The sequence below is a fragment of the Galeopterus variegatus genome, unplaced genomic scaffold (assembly GCF_000696425.1).
Source record: "Galeopterus variegatus unplaced genomic scaffold, G_variegatus-3.0.2 Scaffold111, whole genome shotgun sequence".
Classification (NCBI taxonomy): domain Eukaryota; kingdom Metazoa; phylum Chordata; class Mammalia; order Dermoptera; family Cynocephalidae; genus Galeopterus; species Galeopterus variegatus.
Window position 1 is genome coordinate 362,500 of NW_007726222.1, and position 19,309 is coordinate 381,808.

At 52.3% G+C, this 19,309-nt stretch overlaps 1 protein-coding gene across 2 annotated transcripts in view; it reads left to right on the forward strand.

Moving 5' to 3' along the window:
- SPSB4 (splA/ryanodine receptor domain and SOCS box containing 4) overlaps positions 1-19,309 on the forward strand; it is an 82,830-nt gene that overhangs the window by 16,168 nt on the left and 47,353 nt on the right. Inside the window, exon 3 of one of the 2 annotated variants that reach the window (XM_008586653.1) lies at positions 9-627. In XM_008586653.1, the coding sequence (XP_008584875.1) occupies positions 60-627 (568 nt within the window). In that variant the 5' untranslated portion in view covers positions 9-59. The remainder of the gene's footprint in view (positions 1-8; positions 628-19,309) is intronic. The other variant, XM_008586645.1, reaches the window with a different exon arrangement.

Below are 19,309 nucleotides of genomic sequence, written 5' to 3' on the forward strand. Positions count from 1 at the left end.
AGCGGGAGCTGCTGGGTGCAGAGCCGGGGCGGCCGGCGCGGCTGGACCAGCTGCTGGACATGCCGGCGGCGGGGCTGGCTGTGCAGCTGCGGCACGCGTGGAACCCCGAGGACCGCTCGCTCAATGTCTTCGTCAAGGATGACGACCGGCTCACCTTCCACCGGCACCCGGTGGCCCAGAGCACGGACGGCATCCGCGGCAAGGTGGGCCATGCCCGCGGCCTGCACGCCTGGCAGATCACCTGGCCGGCTCGCCAGCGGGGCACCCACGCCGTAGTGGGGGTGGCCACGGCCCGGGCTCCCCTGCACTCCGTGGGCTACACAGCGTTGGTGGGCAGTGACGCCGAGTCCTGGGGCTGGGACCTGGGCCGCAGCCGCCTCTACCACGATGGCAAGAACCGGCCGGGCGTGGCCTACCCGGCCTTCCTGGGGCCCGACGAGGCCTTTGCGCTGCCCGACTCGCTGCTAGTGGTGCTGGACATGGACGAGGGCACCCTCAGCTTCGTCGTGGACGGCCAGTACCTGGGCGTGGCCTTCCAGGGCCTCAAGGGAAAGAAGCTGTACCCGGTGGTGAGTGCTGTGTGGGGCCACTGCGAAGTCACCATGCGCTACATCAATGGCCTTGACCGTAAGTGTGCTGGCGAGGAGGATGGGGGTTTCAAAGGCTGCCTGTCCTTGGGAATGTTGGGCAGGAATCTGTTCTGTTTAACTGGTTAAATCTAGGAGCGAATGAGTATGTCCTGAGGGCAAGTTTAGTCAACAGGATGCCCTGTGGAAACTGTCTGGAACCCTCTTCGACGGGGTGACCAGGTGAACCCCCATGGTGAGAAAACCTAGAGCAACGGCAAATGCTCTTCATTTCATAGAACTGGAAAACCGATCACTGGACCAGAAGGGTGGCCTTGGTGTACCAAGGCTCTGGAATCTCATGTGCCTTATGTCCAACTTACTTCCCCAATGCTCAGTGGGGTTTTTTTGTCCTTGAGTCACTCTAACTCCTTAAGACTCACTTTACTCATCTGTAAAATGGGACAGTATAAGGTCCCTTTCACAGCTGCTGTGAGATTTTGTGTGGTGGCACCAATAATATGATAGCTGGGATTAAAGGCCTGACGTTGACACCCAGTGGGAGCTGCCAGAGCCAATAATCAGGCTGCTAAAGTAGGGTAGGCTTCCTTTTGGCTGCTGATTTACACATGCGTATTATCAGTTGCTTGGTTTTCAGGTGCAAAACCAAGGTGCTAACAGTGTGGCAGCCAGCGGCTCCCCATATTAGGATCAGGAGCAATCTTGGTGTGATGTTCAGGGAGGTTGGGTAGGGAAGAGCAACTGTGTTTGGAGTATTTTGAGCTCATGGGTCCCTTAGGTGGTTGGAGAAGCTTGGTGGGATGAAAAGTTGGAGTGTTCCATCCTCCTCCCACTGGCAGTGATGGGTCAGGCTGGCCAAATCTGGGATACTGAATCTAGGAGGCAGGAGAGCCAAGATGTCATGTAATGCAAGCCTGTGGCATCTCCCATTCAGTAATAGGGTTAGCTTGTTGGCTATGGCAATAGGCTTTTCTCCAGATAGGAATAACATTCTCTATCTTGGGGGTGGGGAGGAGATTACAGAAAGGGGAAGCTCAGCTTCCCTAGACTTGAAAGGCCTGTTCTTGGTAAGCCTGGGACAAACTGACTCCAGGGTGGGCCATAGGACAGGCTGCAGTGGAGCCTCCCTGGGGTGGTGCACAGGCGGGTAGTTGGGAAGGGATTGTGTGATGCCTGTAGCCGGTGGCCTTGGCTGAAGTCTACTGTGAGTTCCCGGGGACTGGGAATAGTTTGGCCCTAGGGAGTGGTGCACAGGCGGGTAGTTGGGAAGGGATTGTGTGATGCCTGTAGCCCGTGGCCTTGGCTGAAGTCTACTGTGAGTTCCCGGGGACTGGGAATAGTTTGGCCCTAGGGAGTCCCTGGGCAGGAAAGGTAACACAAGGTTGGGTTGTGTGGATGTAAATAATTCTGAGCCAACGTTGGTTGTGGACATGGTGGCAGGTCCCCAAACCCAGACCCAACCAGCATGTGGGGGACCAGAGTCAGAGACATGCTTGGGAGCAAAAAGGGTTGCTTCCCCACACATAATAAGGGGAGAAAACTCTGCCTGGGGCCCTCACAGACTGGGTTAGACCCTAGCCCCAGCACTCAGCAGGAGGCCGTGGGCAGTTACCTCCCTTCTCTGAACCTCAGTGTTCTCCTTTGTCAAATGGGGATAATGAAGGTCACCGGCACAGAGCAGACACACAGCAATTAGCGCTCACTGCTTTGAGTAACTAGGTTCTGGGGTTCACCTATGGATTAAAACAAAAGTGGCCTTAATAGAGGCTTTTGCTCTAATGTGATGGAAATAAGTTAATGGATATCGCTTTCTCAATTTTTGAATTTTTATTACTGGAAAAGCAAGGCTTAGCAAGGGCTTACTGCATTTAACTCTGAAGCTTGTATTTGTTGAGGGCAGGAGCTACTGAAGGTGTGATTTCCTTTTGCAAATGCATAATGTTGTTGAACCTTCTGTGAGTGAAGTTGCTCTTCTGCCACATCATGGAGTGGAACGGCTCAGCATCTGGAAGTCACTGCAAAGAGCTGCAGGACGCCCAGGAGCTCTACCATCTGAGTGAGCTGAGAAGTATGGAACCGAGGCCGGGCAAATGGGCAAACTGTCTCAGATTGTCTAGGGCCCAGATAATAATAATAATAGTAACAGCAACAACAATAACTAATACGTGTAGTGTTTCATCTGTGCTGAGCTCTGTTCTAAGCATTTTATGCATTTTGCCTCATTTAAGCCTTGTAATGACTCTTTGAACTAATACCTCTATTATTATCTTCAGTTTATGATGAAGAAATCAAGGCACAGAGAGCTTGAGTAAGTTGCTCAAGGTCACACAGCTGTAACTGAGGGATCCTGGGTTCACACTGAGGCAGACTTGCCCAATGGGGACATCATGGAGACATTTACAGACAAGCCAAGGAGAGAATGCACAGAGGGGCCTGCTCCACCTGCCCGGGTGGCCGTGCAGCAAAGGGCTGGACCCTTGCCTTCAGCAGTGAGCTTGGGTGAGGTGCTGCGCTGCTGTCCCTGTCATTTTTCCTCCTCCTGCCAGCTTCATCTCCAGCCCTCAAAGCTCTTGGCTCAGCACAGCTCCACAGAGTGTTCTGAAAAGCTAAGTTGTATAAAGACAGCCCCAGCGGGGGACCATGAATCAGGCATGCTTGATCGCTAACAGGGGAATGTCACTGTAAATGTCCTGCCTGCTGGGAGGTTCGGCCCCTGGGGTGGGCCAGGCCTTTGGAATCTGCTCTGTGCTGTTTCCGGAATTGCTCCTGGGCTCCCAGGCAACTCTTTGCACGTGCTAGTGGCCAGGGGAGCTGACAGATTGGCTTTGTCTCATGTCTTGGAGTTTTTGGGTGGTGAGTGGTGTGTGAGGGTGCAGGAAGTGGAGAGGAACCCCAGGGACAGAGAAGCAGCCTAGGGGTCGTCGCGAACAGCTTTGATTTGGGCGTATTAATAATTACACTTTTTGTTGGATATCACCATGTGCTGTGCCCTTGGCTGAGTGTTTTACTCATTTTTTTTTTCTTTCAGTCACAGTAAGCTGTGAGGCAATGTTACCATTATTATCCCCATTTTCTAGATGAGGAAACTGAGTCTTGGAAATGTGAAGAACTTGCCCACGGCCATACAGATAGCATGTGGCAGAGCTGTGCTTAAACCCAGGTCACAACCACTCCTCTGCCCCATCTCCTGCTGCCTGGGCCAGCCCTGCCTTGATTCTGCCCAGGGCTGAGCTGGCCTGACTCCACATAGCAGGCACCAGTGCACAGGGCTGACTGGCAGGGAGAGGAGAGTGCAAACGTAGATATGTTGGGCCTAACTGGTCGAGAGGGATTGTCCACCTGCACCAAGGCACGGAAGCTGTATTTCCAGACGTCGTTCCTAGATGGTTTAATCGATCTGCCAACAAGTATTTATTGGCGCAAGGGCTCAGCAGAGGAGGCTGGCAGCCAGCCAAGGCTTCTGATATTGATGAGGTCCAGAGAGAATTTTCTACCAGGATGACTGCAAGGACACCATCCCCTTGCCAGAGCTGTCCTCCCGGTCCATGCTGAGCTCACAATATTCCTGCTTGACCCCTATGCGAATCACAGGGCAGTGTGGTCCTCCCAACCTCCCTGACATCTGGATGTGACTCTTCCACCGAGGTCTGGGCCTGGTTTCTCCTCTGTCCCCCTCCCCTATCAACCTACCCAGCTCCCAGCTCACTCCCAGCCCTCAGTCCAGGACTCTGTTTCTGAGCCCTCAGTTCTGCACTGAGTACCCCCCACCCTGCCCCGTCTACCCCACTCACTCACTTTTCCACACACATATGCCTTCTTCCTCTGAGTTGTGATCAGGTTCCTCAGGGCAGGGATGGCGCCCCAGCAGTCATGCAAGGGGAAATGGAAAGAGTGGCAACTCAATATGTGCGTATTTACTTCTGAAAGGTAAACTGTGTGTGTGGTAGCCATGAAGTACCCCCCACCCGTACCCCAGCCCCCAGCTCTACTTCCCTCCTTGCTAGCAGCCACCGTTAGCAGTTTCTTGTATGTCCTTCCAGGGATGTTTATGACAGAGAATTTTTAGATCATACTGTAAACATTGCCCTATACCTCATTTTCCCCCATTAATGAACCTTAGCAATTGTTTAATAGCAGTTGATGTAAAACTGCTTCATTCTTTATTAACAGTTGCATGGGTTTCCGTGGTATGGTTGTATCATAGTTTAAATATTCAAATCCCTTTCTTTGGATATTTAGTCAGTTTTCAATCTTTGAGAATAAACTTTTGGTCCTAACTTGAATTCCGTTTCTGCCCCTCCTGGCTAATTAACATCCCTCAGCCCCAGATTTTCCATCTGTGTGGTGGGAATAATTACATGCACCTTACAGAGTAGCTGTATTGGAAATGAAGCAGAAGTGAAGCAGGATCCAGCATGGGGCTCAGAATGTTAATATCAATAAGCTTATCCTGCATTTCCCATTGCAGTGCTGAGCTCATCTTGTGCACCTGATGAGTGCCTGTGAATGATTTGGTTTCCACGTTAAAATACAGTAGAATCACATTAATTTGATATTAAGGAGGCTTCAGATACATTGGACTAAAATCATTGGAGTTGTGTAATCCAGTCAGTCCTTACATAGAGTGTGTGTCAGCATAAGACACCTGGCTCTTTACGTGCACAGAATAGGCCAGTAATACACCTGTTTTGCTGTTCTGTTACTGCCAATGCTGCTGTTCATGCTGAAGGTGGTGGCTCTTTGAGGTGGGGACTGCATCTTAGCTTTCTCAGCCATCTCCCAGAGCACTCCTTGGAACAGAGTACTTAATAGGTGCTCAATAAATGCATATTAATGTTCTGGCCTCCCACGACCTGAATAGCTCTCATTTTCTCCACCACAGGGGGACCTGAGTCATAGTTGGCTGGAACAGAGGGGTTGGCCATGAGCTGCTGCCCCCTCGAAGCCTGACCCTGGAGTGACCCATTCCCACTTCTCACTGTGTGCCATGCACAGCACAACTGTCCCACACACAGGCCAAGCAGAAACTGTGTGATGGGCCAGACATTTCAGTTCAGGAAACTGGCCCCTAATCTTTGTTTGAAAGGAACAGACGTTCAGCTGAGAAGAGATCTTGCTCAGACACCATGGCCCTGCTTTGAGAGACAGTTTTTGCATTCAACACAGTCATAAGTGGGTTCATGGAAGTCCTGCCCCCTCAATAAGGGGGCTTTCAAACCCTGGCTCCGGCATTTGAAATCAGTCTTGGTCAAGATGAGCAGCACTGTGGGCTACAGATTCTTTGGAAAGACCCCAGGCTGGATTCAGTCCTGACTTGGCTTCTAATCAGCTGTGACCCTGAGCAAGTCATTTCACTCCTGAGCCTTAGTTTCCTCGTCTGAAAAATAAAAATTTATTTTGCCATGAGATGTCAGGATCATGGATAATACATAGAAGGTGGCTGGTCTAGTGCCTGGCCCATAGCAGATACTAAAAAATGGTAGGTTTAAAAATTGCTAATTATGACTATTACTGCTCCCATGGATTGATAAAATTACTGTGTTATAAATGTGGAAATAATTATTGTTATTAAGTTTGGTTCCATGTTGTGAAATCTGAGGGATTTTACACAAGGGGATATGCTGGCTTCAGGAGGTTTTTGACTCTTTTTTCTTTACCATACATAATGGAAATGCCACCCGAGGTTCAGAGCCACTGTGAATTTGTTGCAAATGAGCTGGGAGTGTTTAACCTTCCCTGAGAGCAGTTTCCAAGGTTTCCAGCTTAAATATCTTGTTCATGCGTTTCTCTGAAAGGCTGCAGCTCCTGGCGGTGACTTGCCTGGTGAACACATGTTCAGCAAGGATGCCCTCACCAGCTGTGCCATGTGCATATCGGTCAGGGATGAGCTGCCGAGGCAGTGTCTCTGAGGGGCAGCATCTGCCTCTGGACAGATAGTTACTAGGCCTGGCTGTGGGCTGGCACTGTTGGACCCTTGGGGAAAGGAAAGGGGAAGAGGTGAAGGGGCTCCACTTTTCAGGCACTGGCAGAAGGATGAAAGCAGGGACCCAGGCACTGGGGTTGGAAGAGATATTGTCCAGCAGACAGTGCAAGAAACACATTTTACAGGTGGCAGCTGAATGGACCAGACAGCTGGGAGGACTTGCCCAAGGTCATCTGCCAATTAGCAGCAGAACCAGAGCTAAAGCCCAGGCCTCTAATCTCCCTTGAAAATGCTCCTCACCGGAGACAAGGCAGTGATAATTCAGTGCAGTTTATGAGTCTGTATTGAAAAAACTGACATTGATGATGCAGGAAGTAGCTGCTTAGGAGGAGAATGATGGGTGGGCCTGGAAGGGGCTAATGGGTGGAGCTTGGGCAGAGTTTAGACAGGCGTCTTCCCCTCCCCACACACAGATGAAGACTCTCCATGGCTTCCCAGTGCTTCCACATGTCAGAGACCCTGCCCCAACCCCTGCTCAGACCATAGAACCCCAGGGTTAGCACAGTCACAGAGACCCAGGGGAAGAGCTGGTCTGTCTGTTTATAACCTGGGTGACCTAGGCATAGGTTTCCTAATTTCTCGGTTTCTCAGTATCCCCACCTGTAAAGTATAGTGATGGTACTTACCCCACAGAATTATTGTCAGCAATGCTTCTCAAACCTCAGTGTACATTCAAGCCACCTGGGATCTTGTTAAAATGCAGATGCTGACTTAGAAGGTCCAGGTAGGGCCCAAGATTCTACATTTCTAATAAGCTCCTGGGTGATGCCGATGATAGTGCGTGTTGAGGGTGTGGCACAGAGCAAGGGCCCCACGATCACAGCTAGTCCACACGTCTACCCCCAGCGATCCTGCAGCCAAGCTCGTCTGTGTATTCCTCGGTGCCTCGGTCTGTGCTGACCACTTTGTTGGAAATGGCCACTCCCCTGCCCCAGCAGAGCCTGGTGTTTGTGAGTCTGCTCTGCCTGCCACCCTCCTGCCTGGCTGACTCCAGGCAGCTCCTGGGCCTTGCTTCCCCTTCCCGACAGTCCAGCTGTGCCTTCTGCATCCCCTCCTTTTCCTACCCAGCTCCTCTTCCCTCTTGTTCTCTTCCTCTCCAACCACCCAGTGACTCAGTTTACAGGTCCTGGAACCCGAATTCTCACAGTTGTCAGTGAGGTATGCACAAGTAAATCCACACTATTACCCATGATTTTCCCATGAGGGAGACTTTGTTTGGGAAGGGATTACTGCAAATGGAAGGAGCTCTTTGTCAAGCAGTTGTTGATTGAGCACTCACAAAAGGCCAGACCTGCTCAGCACAGCGGCTCCCGCATCCTCTGGTTGAAACCTCCACGGCCCCCATACAAGGGCTAGTGGGCGCCAGGTGCAGGCAGCTCACTGAATCCCCGGGGATGAGGAGAAGGTGCTGTCACCCCACCCACACACGAGGAGACTGAGGCTGAGGGAGACGAAGGGCCAGCTCACGGCCCATGCCTGGGAGGCGGCTGTCTGGGACTTGAATCCAGGCCTAGGCCAGCACCCAGGCTTCTGACCTCCATGCTGGGCGGTGTCATGCTGAGTCCTCTGCCGTCTTGCAGGCGGTGGCTTCAGTGTGCCCATAAAAGCAGCGCCCACAGCCATGGCACTAAATACTCTTAAACCCAGCACAGCAAACTGCGCTCATTCTCAACCCAAAGACTGGACTTGGTGGTGCTGCTGCTGGGAAAGCAACGAACAGAGTAAGCACATTTGCGGGGTGGGTGTTCAAGTGACCGGGCGAGCGAGGGCTGCAGGGCTGGCGGGGGCGGTGAGGGAGCCGCGTTCACCCGGTCTCGCCCTCGGTTAAGGCGCGGGCGGGTCGCCTGAGTTACGGCCTAGCCACTAATAAGGCTGCTCGTCTCGGGCCTTCCATAATTCAAGCAAAGCCTGTGCCGTTTAATGGCCCTTCTTCCTCAGATCTTCTAGGACTCGGTGCCTCCTTAATGATTTATTTGCTTGGGATGAAATTAAGCCGAGACAGCGTGAGCTTGGAAAATACTGCCGTGTCGGCTCTCCCCGACTCCTTATCCTTCCCAGCAGCCGCTTCCTATAAATAGAGCTGCCAGCCCGCCTGTGACCTGCCTGCTGGAGTCCCAGTGGGCGTGGGCCACCATGGGCCCCTGGGACCCCACTTGATGGGCACCTGGTACCTCCCCTCCCTCCCATCTCCCAGACCTATGATCCCACTGGGGAGCAGCGGGGGGATGGAGCTGCCAGCAAAGACCTTGTGTTGCCCCAGCTTCAGAGTCATTTAAGGAGATGCCTTCGAGGTGACCCACTTGGAGCCACAGCCGAGTTCCAGATCGTGCCCTATTTGTTAATGTTTCCACCTCAAAATGCATTTCATGAGGGGTCCTAGAACAAGAGTGGGTTGGCTTCTGTGTTTAGTGAGGTGGATGACAGCTGTCTGCCTCATGTCCGGGCCTCACTAGGAGGGGTGTGTGGGATCCTGTTCATCTCTTGAAGGATAGCCATCTCTGGAGTGAGGGGCCAGGGTTGCAGCTGAGGGCCACGCACAGAGCTTGCGATGGAGGCCAGGTGCCTAGAGAGAGGGTGGGACGTTTAGTCAGGGCTCCTTTGCAAGTCCAGAACCCAGAAGAGCCAAGTTGCCTCAGCAAAGGGGGTGAGCATGAAGTCACAGGAGGACTGGGGGAGGTGGGGGCTTGTCTGGAAACAGGAAAGCGCTCAGGCACCCCATCGCTGCCTCAACTACACATCTGCCCCAGCCACCCGCACTCCCCATTCCCCAGCTCTCCTGCATCTTTTCTGTTTTCTCATAATTTGGGTGCCCCTTGGCTTTGTCTCACGGTTGCCTGGGCCCCCGCCCCTGCGCCCTGACAGTTTTAGCAATGTGCTAGCTGCATGTTATTTTCCCAGATCTTAGTGTAAAGTCCCGAGTCTCAGATGGCCCCAGCACTTCTCCTCAGGTGCAGGCAGAGGCTCCCACCAGCCCCCTGGTGGGCTGCCTCTGGGCCAGGGCCTATCAGCTGGTTCCATTAGCTGTGGAAATGCTGTGGGGAGTCCTACAGTTGGTCACTTAGCACACTTGCCTGGACCTTGGCATCCCTCAGAGAGCATGTAAAAAAGACAGATTCTGCCATCTCTCACCTCTTGAATCAGGAACTCTTGCAGTGGGACATATATGTGTGACAAGCTTCCCAGTGGATTGGTACCATCAACCCAGCACTGGCCAGAAGTCAGTGCCTGGGATGCCTGTCTGGAAGGAGGCTGCTGGGGTGGGTCAGGGGTGCAGGGTCATGTAGGAGAGGGGTTTGAGGGGAGCAAGTGGAGATGTCCAGATTTCAGATTTCCAGGAACTAATCAGGGAGTGCAGTCTAAGGCAGGAGCTTGGTGGGGCTCCCAGTCTCAGCTGGAACAGGCCTGGGAGACCTGAAGATCCTTGTCATTGGCTCTGCCACCAAGGAAACATGTTTAGCAGAATTCAGCTTTTCACTTTCCAAAGGGAAAATGTGTCCATGTAGCCTAGAGTCAGTGTGGGGTGCCCTAGTTTGGAAAGGCTGCTTTATTCATCTTGTTTCTTCCCAGGGCATCCCGAGCCTCTGAGTTAACTGGCGTTGCATGGAGGCACTGCCCAAAGTGAGGCCCTCAGCTGCCATTGCAGGAGGTGCGGCACTGTCACTAGTACCACTTCTGTGCCCTCAAGTCTGTGTAGGTACAGTCTCAAGTCATTCCAAGTCACTGTGTTTCTCCCCACCAGCTTTGCCCTATGTCCCCAGCACCTGGCACATAGTGGGTTCTTATAAGTGTTTGTTGAATGAATGGCTGGATAACTCAGAGTCCATATGGTGGGATTTTAAAACACTGCACGATTGAATGGTGGCAAGGCCCAGGGAAAGAGCACCCGCTCCCCAAAGCATCTGCACAAAACAAAAAGACTACACAAGCTTCTCATTCAAACTTCCGAGAAGGGAATCCCGAGAAGTTTCCAATTAGCTAGGAATAGTACACTGAAATTAGTTGCACCCTGCCCTTAGCTACTAATTTGATGTGGATGTCAAGAAGCCTTTGCTGTTTCCTTGATGACACATGGCCCTGCATAGGTCAGCCTGCCCAGCAGCGTGGGGAGAGACAATGGTACCTGGTCATCTGTCATTTCACTGGTGCTTGCAAAGGACCTGCAGTGTGCTGACCCTGGGCCAGGAGTGAGGCTGCAGTGGTGAGCAAGGTAGATCCATTTTCCACTCCCTGCAGCCACAGTCTAGTGGGAGCCACAGTCAAAATGAGAGAGGCTTTTTATCAGTCAGCCAATTACTCAATGAACATTTGATCAGCTCCTATGTGTCAGACACTTGGGGATACTATGATGACAGTTTAGGGAGAGAAACAGACAGGAAGAGAAAAAAAGACAAAAATGCTTATGATAAATCCAGATATAGATAAATGTGATTAAAAGAATAAAATTGGAGAATTTGATGGGGAGAGGGGTGTCAGTGGCTCTCTTGGCCCCTCTCTGGGAAGGGGGCAGTGAGACCTAAATGGCGGGCAGAGGCAGCGCTGTAATCTGGGGAAAGGGTGAGTCAATGGGGTGAGCCTGGCCGACAGGGCGGCCACAAGGCCGGGCGTGGTGGACGAGGGAGAGAGGGCCGGAGGCTCGGGGGTGGTCAGGAGCTGGACACAGGTGGGTGGGGGGCCCCACAGCCCGAGACATTTCCTTCTGTCCTGCAGACCCCAGCCCTTCTACCATTTTTTTTAAAAGTTTTGCACAACCTCATTTTAAAGAAGCAGCACTTCTGTCTCTTTCACAGTGGGACATGTGTCCTGGTTCTACAAAATGACATGTTGTTGGGACTTTGGTGAGAGTGGCCTTTGGTCACAGTGGATATGGCCATTTCCATTTTACAGGCAAGCTGATGAAGGCCCAGAAAGGATGGGGACTCACCCAGGGCCATACCGGGAGTAGAGGAGCTGACTTGAACCCCTGCCTTTTGCTTTTCCACTTGACTACTGCCCCGGAAGCTGAATTCTAGGCTTTTTTTTTTTTAAGTGTAGAGTGTAGGGCTACTAAGAACCATCTGGCAGTCCAGCCGAGAAAAGGGGCCTCTGGAGAGCAGGGCTGTGTAAAGCTTGCTGAGTCTCAGCCCAGCACTGCTTGTTGGCAGGTATCCACATGGCACAGACTCTTCTATCTGGGTTGGTGGGCAGGTAGGCGGTGACCTAGGACTTGGAGCCCACCTCCACCTTGTGACCAAAGCATAAGCCCCCCTGTCCACTGCGCTGCAGCTCCTCCACATTCCTGGGCTGGACCCCAGGACAGGCAGCCCCAGGCAGGGTTCTGCTTGGGTAAGCTCTGCCTTCCCTTTTGTCCCCTGGGATGGCGGAGCTCCAAGGCTGGCCTAGGCACTTGTCACCTCCAGGTTGGGCAAGCCACCCAGGGCTTTTATTCCCTTTTTGGCTGGCACAGGCAACCTCCCTTGGCTATTCAAGGTGTTTTGCCAGAATGGGTTGTTCAGATGTATGAAAGTTAAAAAAGCATTCTTGACTTGAACTAATTTGATTTCTCCACAGCCTGGTGTTGGGTGTAAAAGTGGGAGGAGGAGGGATAGATCCTGGAAAGAGCACTCTACTGGGAGCCAGAAAACCTGGCTCAGCTGGTTCTAGCTTGGCCACTGGCTGTGTTATCTTGGGCAAGTCACCTCCTTTCTCTATACCTCCATTTCTCCATTGCAGAAAGGAGGGGATTGCACAAGATGAACTCAAAGGGTCTCCATAATTCTGTGATCTCTGATGTTGACTGTCTGCACATCTAATTTTTTAGACGACGAACACTTTACACTGTGGTGCCGTCCAGTACAGTAGCTATTAGCCATATGTGGCTCTTTAATAAAAATTAGATGAATTTAATTAAAATGAAATAAAATTTAAAATTCAGTTCCTCAGTTGCGTCAGCCACATTCAAGCGCTGCATAGCCACATGCGGCTGGTGGCTACCATATTGGGTGCTGCAGCTGTAGACCATTTCCAGCACAGACAGGGCTGCTTTTGAGCCACTGGGGAGGGCTGGGTAGCCTAATGGAGAGAGAGAGCGTGGGCCAGTTTCCTCCGCCATGGGACTACTTCTGGGGCCAGTTCAGCAAAAAGGGTCAGCTCTCACCTGAGTTACTGCAGGCCCCAGAAGCCAGTTCAAGTGGGGTGGGTGTAGGAAGAAGATTCAGCCCAGATGCCTGTCTAAGGAGAGTTAGGCTGCAGGACCAGGGAACCTTAGAGAATGTCAAAGGTCCTAGACGGGGAACCCAGGAGGCCCCGCTTCCACCCCCCTGCTGACAGGAGGTATGCCAGGAATTCTGCAAAGTAGGGCTGGGACAGCAGGGGTCTGGAGCCCTGCAGGGGGAGGGGCCAATGTGGAGGTGGCCGAACCTCCCAGAGCACTGGTTTGAGGAGCGGCAGCTCCCCTTGCTAGTCCTGTGTCCTTGGAGCCTTCATTTCCTTATGTGTGAAATGGGGGCAAGAAGAAGGAGGTTGTTACAGCAATGAGATAAACAGGCCCGTGGAAATCTTCGGACACGGTGGGCCTGAGGGTGTGAGAGACTACCTCATGCAGTGCCATTTTTCATCCTGACCTGCAGTCATGGACTGCCCTCAGTTGTGTTATAAGGTTCTGCGTTACCCATCCTGTCTTTCCAATGGGGTGCAGACTTTGGAGAAGGGGCCATGTGCCTCCTGTGGTCCCTACACCCTGCTGTGCAGCTGCAGTTAAGCCAAACAGCCCTGGTGGCCACCGGGCCGGGAGGCCACACTGGCTCTTTCTCGTTTCCTCCCAACCTGGTAGCCATTCACCAGCACATATTCCTGCTCCAAGAGTTGTTGAGCACTTTCCTTGTTCCTGACACATGCGTGCATCTGGCTGGGTCTGGTTGTCATTTTCTGAACCCATGGCCTATCTTGGGCTCTGACCCCAGCCCCGGCATGGGTAAACACATTAAGGGCAGAGGTCAAAGGCCAGAGCTGGGCTTTGCCAGCATCTCCCACAGGGTGCCTGGCAGGAAGCAGCTTGGTGTCAAATTTCATCACACCCCCGCCCCTCGCTCTCCCCAGTCTGAGACAGGCTTTTTCATCTGCATTCCTAGGTGGGAGGTGACATTTCTGGCTGACTTATTGATGATGGATTACCTGCCACACTCCAGCCCTGGATGGGTTCATTGCTCAGGTCTGGCTCTGATTTTTCATGAAGTTCCCACCACAGACATGCAGAGCACAGAGAGGGGAGCTTGAATTCTGCCGGAGAAAACTTTTCTGCTACAGAATTGATGTGTTTTCCAACCAAACTGGTAGTGGAGATAAGTCAAAGTAACCATTTGACAAACGTCTTCTTACCCAAGCTAAGTGCTTTATGTATATGAAATTTCATGAAATCCCTTTAATGTGGGGTGAGCTAATATCCCCATTTCACAGATGAAGAAACTGAGGCCATGAGAGGCTAAAAGGTCTCAGGACCAAAACTGGGATTTGGACTCTGGTCTGACCCGCAGGTTGAAAGTCTCTCTTTTGGGATGTCCTGAAGGGCTCCTTTCTTCCCCTGGTATCTCCCCTGTGATCATGGCAAGCTGCAGCAGCCTTCCTAATTAAGCATCTGAAATGTTCTGTGGCATCCCTGCTCCCCTTGCTTAGCTTCAGTGTAGTGATCTGGACTTCTCTAGATTTGGCTTTAAGGCCAGGTTTTGCTGAGCTCTGTGACCTGAGCCAGCCACGGATGCCCCCTCAGGTGCCTAAGGGGCCCTCGCTAGACAGTGGGGGAACCTGGCTGGTGTGTTTTACATATCCCAGGAGATGGAGGTGCAGTGCCAGGTGCATAGCTTCCCCCGCTGGTCTGGAGGGCCCCTGGGGACTGTGCAGTGTGGTTTCTCAGAGGAGACAGTCACGTCACGCTGCCTACTCTCCCACCCCCAGTAAAGCTCTGGGTGGCATCCCCCATGGTCCTGGGACACGTCCAGCAGAATATATGGAAAAGGCCTCCACCCCAGTTGGGCTTATGTTTTCAGCCTCCTGCCGGGGGAGGGTGTTGTCTTAGCTCTGCTTCTTCCTCTGGGTGAACCCAGGGAGATGTCACCTGTGTGTGGCCTCCCTCACAAGAGTACTTCTCCAGCTCCTCTGTCACAAGAGTGTGGCCTGCCAGCCCTCAGGCCAGCATCCCCATCCCACCAGGCACACGCCTGCCTCCACACTCTTGCTCGTGCTGTGTGCCCTGCCCGGTGCCAGCCCCACCTCTGCACCCGTCTAAAGCTGTCCTTTCTCAAGGCTCAGAGCAGTGCCAACCAGGGTCTTAAGGTCCTCTTTAATGACCACAGTCCACATTACCCACTCTGTTCTGCACTGCTGGAGCACGTTTGCAGGAGATGAAGGGGTCCATGGGGTCTTTATAATCCAGAAAAGATGAAAGCATGGCCACCTCCTGTGACCAGTCCTCTCACGTCTTTCTCTGAGACTCTTTCTCATTTGACCCTGGCTCTTGCTCACCTCCCCCTCCTCTGATCTCCAGAACCCTCTGGAAAGGCTCTGCAGTTGGGCAGAAAGCCTGGCTTTGACTCCTAGCTCTGCCATACAGGCTGTGGGACTCTGCACTTTGGTGTCATCATCAGTAAAATACAACTAATACCAGCAGAGGGAGGCCGATGAGCCCGTCAGTGTGAAAAGCCAGGCCGCGGCGGACAGAGCTCGTGTGGGTTTGTTTCCTCTCCAAGATAATAACAGCATCCAGTGCAGCCCTGGGTGGACAGTGGGTGCACAGTAAATATTTCTTGGCTTTTTGAGTATTTTTTGTGATGTTTCTCTATTAAAAGCAACCGGAGGTGCTCTGAGGCCGGGAGCAGAAGCAGGAAGCTGGCTCAGCCTCTGAGGGGCCTCTGACTGTCCCTTCCCTCCTCCCCCCACCTCCCCTGCCCTGGCCTCCCTGTGCCCTCATCCTCATGCCGCCTGGGTGGCTGCACCGGCCTATAAATCAAACCAGTCCCTGGAGACCTTTGACCCAAACCAGATGGCTGTACTAGGCCAGCACAGAGTAAGCTCAGCTTCCAACAGTGCTAGACCCCCTCCCCCACCTTGCCCTGGGCCTTGGAGCTTCTTTAGGCAGCTGCCTTGTCAATCATCACCACTTGGTGATCCAGGCACTTGTAGCAGCTGGGGGCTGTGACCTCTCCGAGACGTTCAGATACCCTCTTGGAGACATTCCATTAGTCATATAAAGATCTTTTGGTTTTCAGCATCTACTTTCTGTGGCACAGGCAGTAGCCTGACCCAATAGCCCAAACTGGTATGCTCTGTGCCACTGTCTACCCTTCCTCCTCCTGATGGAGCTTCTATAGCACAGAATGTCTGGCCCCTCTGGGCACTTATATACTGCTCATTCTTCCTGCAGACATTTACTGTGCATCCTCTGTCTGGACCTTTGGGGAAGGTCAGGCACTGTCCTTGCTACCAGGAGCTCCCAGAGGTAGCTATGGATACAGATAATTATAGGAATGGTGATGGGGGCTATAGCTGGGCAGGAGGCCCAGGGCACTGTAGGAAATAAGACGACAGATGCACTACAGCCTCAGGATCCAGGACAGCTTTCCAGGGAGGAGCACTTGAGCTCAGTCTTAAAAGATAAGTTAGTGTTTGCCAAGTAGACAGGGTGGGGGAAGGGAGTTTCAGTTAGAGGGAACAGCATGTGGAAGGTCCAGGCACAGGCAACTTGCCTGGGTTCAGTGAAGCAACTTGATGGGTTCAGAGACCTGCAAGTTGGCAAGCATGCTGGAAGTACACCTGGGGGAGAAGACGGGGGCTGGGAAGTGTGTCCGTGAGAGTTAGGTCTGGTTGTTTGCAACCAGAAATGCCTGATAATATAGGCTTAAGCAAGAATAGACATTTATTTCTCTCTCCTGTAAGAAAAGTCTAGAAGCAGGCAGTCCAAGGATGTTGCAGGTCTCCATGAGTGCCCTAGGCTTCTCCTACCTGCTGTTCCACCTTCCTAGCTTGTGGCTTCCATTCCCATAGGTACCTCATGGTCCAGAATGGCTGCTAGAGCCTCAGCCATTGCACCCATGTTCCAGGCAGCAGGACAGAAGAACAGCTAAAGGAGGGTACACTTCCTCCCTTAAACAGATGACTCAGAAACACCAAACTATGCTTCTCCTCATAGCTCAATGACCAAAACATTATCACGTCTACTCTCAGCTGCAAGGAAGCTGGGAGATATAGTTTTGATCAGTAGATACTACCTAGAACACTGTTCTCCAGAGCATCCTGAGCTTCCCCCCGCCCCGCCTCTGTGGAAAAGAACACTGTGATCAGTTAATGACGCCTCACTTGGGTGTGGCCGTGGAGCCGGCAGCATACCTCCCAGTGTTTTCTTGCTGATCTACTCCCAGCAGGTCCTCTTTCCAGGGATTCCCAAGGTGTTTTGTGCAATTCCTGCAAACAGAGCTGGGCCCGTGGCCAACCACTCTACAAAGCCCCAACGCTGAGCAGAATTTAGGCAAAGAGTTTCTTGGTACTCTGTAGTCTGATTTTATTTCTGATCTGTGGCCTTCTTAAGGCATCTGTTGACCTTCAGCAAGGCTGGAGTCTGCAGAATGGTCTGTGTGGTTAAAGCGTACACTAAGAGGACAGGAAAGAAAAAATCACTAAGGTAGTTGCAGCCTCATCTCCCGGTGAGTGGTGTTCCAGAATGTAATAATATAGAAAAAATTTGAGGAAAGTTCTGAGCCATTTTTTTCACACCTGGAAATGCATTGTCTTCTGGTTAAGTTCCATGCTTGCTGTGTGTCAGAGCCTCAGTTTCCTTAGTTGTGAAATGTGCTTAATACTACCTGCCTTGAAGGGTTGTAGAGAGGATCCCATGAAATACAAGAGGACAGTGCAGGTGAGAGACACAGACGGTAGCAACTAGGGGCCCAGTTTGTAGCTTAAAGTGCCTGGGTTCCAATCATAGCTCTGTGCTTGCTTGCTGTGTGACCTTGTGTATGTTACTTAAACTCGCTGTGCCTCGGTTTCCTTATCTGTGAAATGGAGATGATAATACTAGTTCCTATTTTGTAGGGCTGTGGTGAGTTTTGTACATGTGATAATGTGCACAAAGGGCTTAGGACCCCACATGTGGTGTGTACACGTAAGTGATCACGACTCTGAAGAGCACAGTCTTTGGGATCAGGCCGGTCTGGGCTAGGATCCTGGGTAAATTACTCCTTTGAGCACTCATTTTTAAATTTTTTTTTTTTTTTTTTTTTAAAGATGACCAGTAAGGGGATCTTATCCCTTGACTTGGTGTTGTCAGCGCCACGCTCTCCCAAGTGAGCAACCGGCCATCCCTATATGGGATCCAAACCCGTGGCCTTGGTGTTCTCAGCACCGCACTCTCCCGAGTGAGCCACGGGCTGGCCCCTCACTTTTTAAATTTGAAATGAGGATAATATGACTTGCCTTGCAGAGTGAGGAATAGTGACAGAATAACTGTAAAGCCCTGAGACTGAGGACATACCCAATAAGTTGGAACTGTGGCAAAGATGGCATAATTATGATACTGTGTCCCAGGCTCTGTTATCAGCACTTTACATGTATTATCTCCATTACCTCATAAGAATGCTGTAGAGGTAAGTGGTAGTAACAGCCCTCCTCGGGAAACTGAGGCATGGAGACTTGCCCAAGGTCACACAGCTGGTGAGAACGAAGATGAGATGTGACCTCCTGGGTCAGCTGACTCAGAGCTTATGCTGTCCTGCGTGGGAGTGTTGATTCTGTAGAGGAGCAGGTCCTGGGTTTAAGAGTGGAAGGGCTGGGGTGGAGATGGCCCGGAGCATCAGGGCCAGCTGCCCTAAGGTGCTGCACACATAGCACAGAGTACCAGGGCGTCCAAGCCCTCATAGCCTGGTTTGCACGCAGGACCTTGATCCTTGCTGGGGAGGCTGAGCTCTCTGAGCCTGTTGTGAAGGAGGGCTGTCCTCACGGGGCAGCATGGCAGTAGTGTAGACAGTGGGGAGGCTGCCATAGGTTGGCAGGGCCAGGAGGAGGCAAGCCTGGAACGAGAGGCTGCAGTGTTCAGACTTTAGCCCACAGGCTGTGGAAGTTGTGGGAAGGGCTGGAGGAGCGTGACGAAAGCCAACATTGAAGAGGGCTCCCCTTGAGTGGAGGGGTGGGAGGCACCGTGGGCCTCGTGCAGACAAAACTGGAGAAGTGGGGGAGGGAGGCAGGCCACGCAGGGAGGTAACCCAGGAATAGGGACTCAGCAGGAGGCAGAAAGTCCAGGGTGTGTTGGGGGGAGCCCTCAGTTTCATGGTTTCAACATTAGGTGCTGCAGCAGCTATTTAACATCCGTGAGCTCGTGTGATTGTCAGATGGTCCTGGGAAGTGGGTATGATGTACCGACTTTCCAGACAAAGAAGCAGAGGCTCAACACGTGAAGAGGTTTGCCTGAGGTTGCACAGCCAGGGGGCACAGAACTGGACCAGGGCCCCCCCGCCCAGTGAGGCTGACGTGGGGAGGGGGAGGGGACGGGTGGAAGGGGCGATGACAAGGGTCTCTAGCCACCTACTTGAGGAGTCACTGCCTGATGCATCGCAGGACCTTGATCCTTGCTGGGGAGGCTGAGCTCTCTGAGCCTGTTGGGAAGGAGGGCTGTCCTCACAGGGCAGCATGGCAGCAGTGTAGACAGTGGGGAGGCTGCCGTAGGTTGGCAGGGCCAGGAGGAGGCAAGCCTGGAACGAGAGGCTGCAGTGTTCAGACTTTA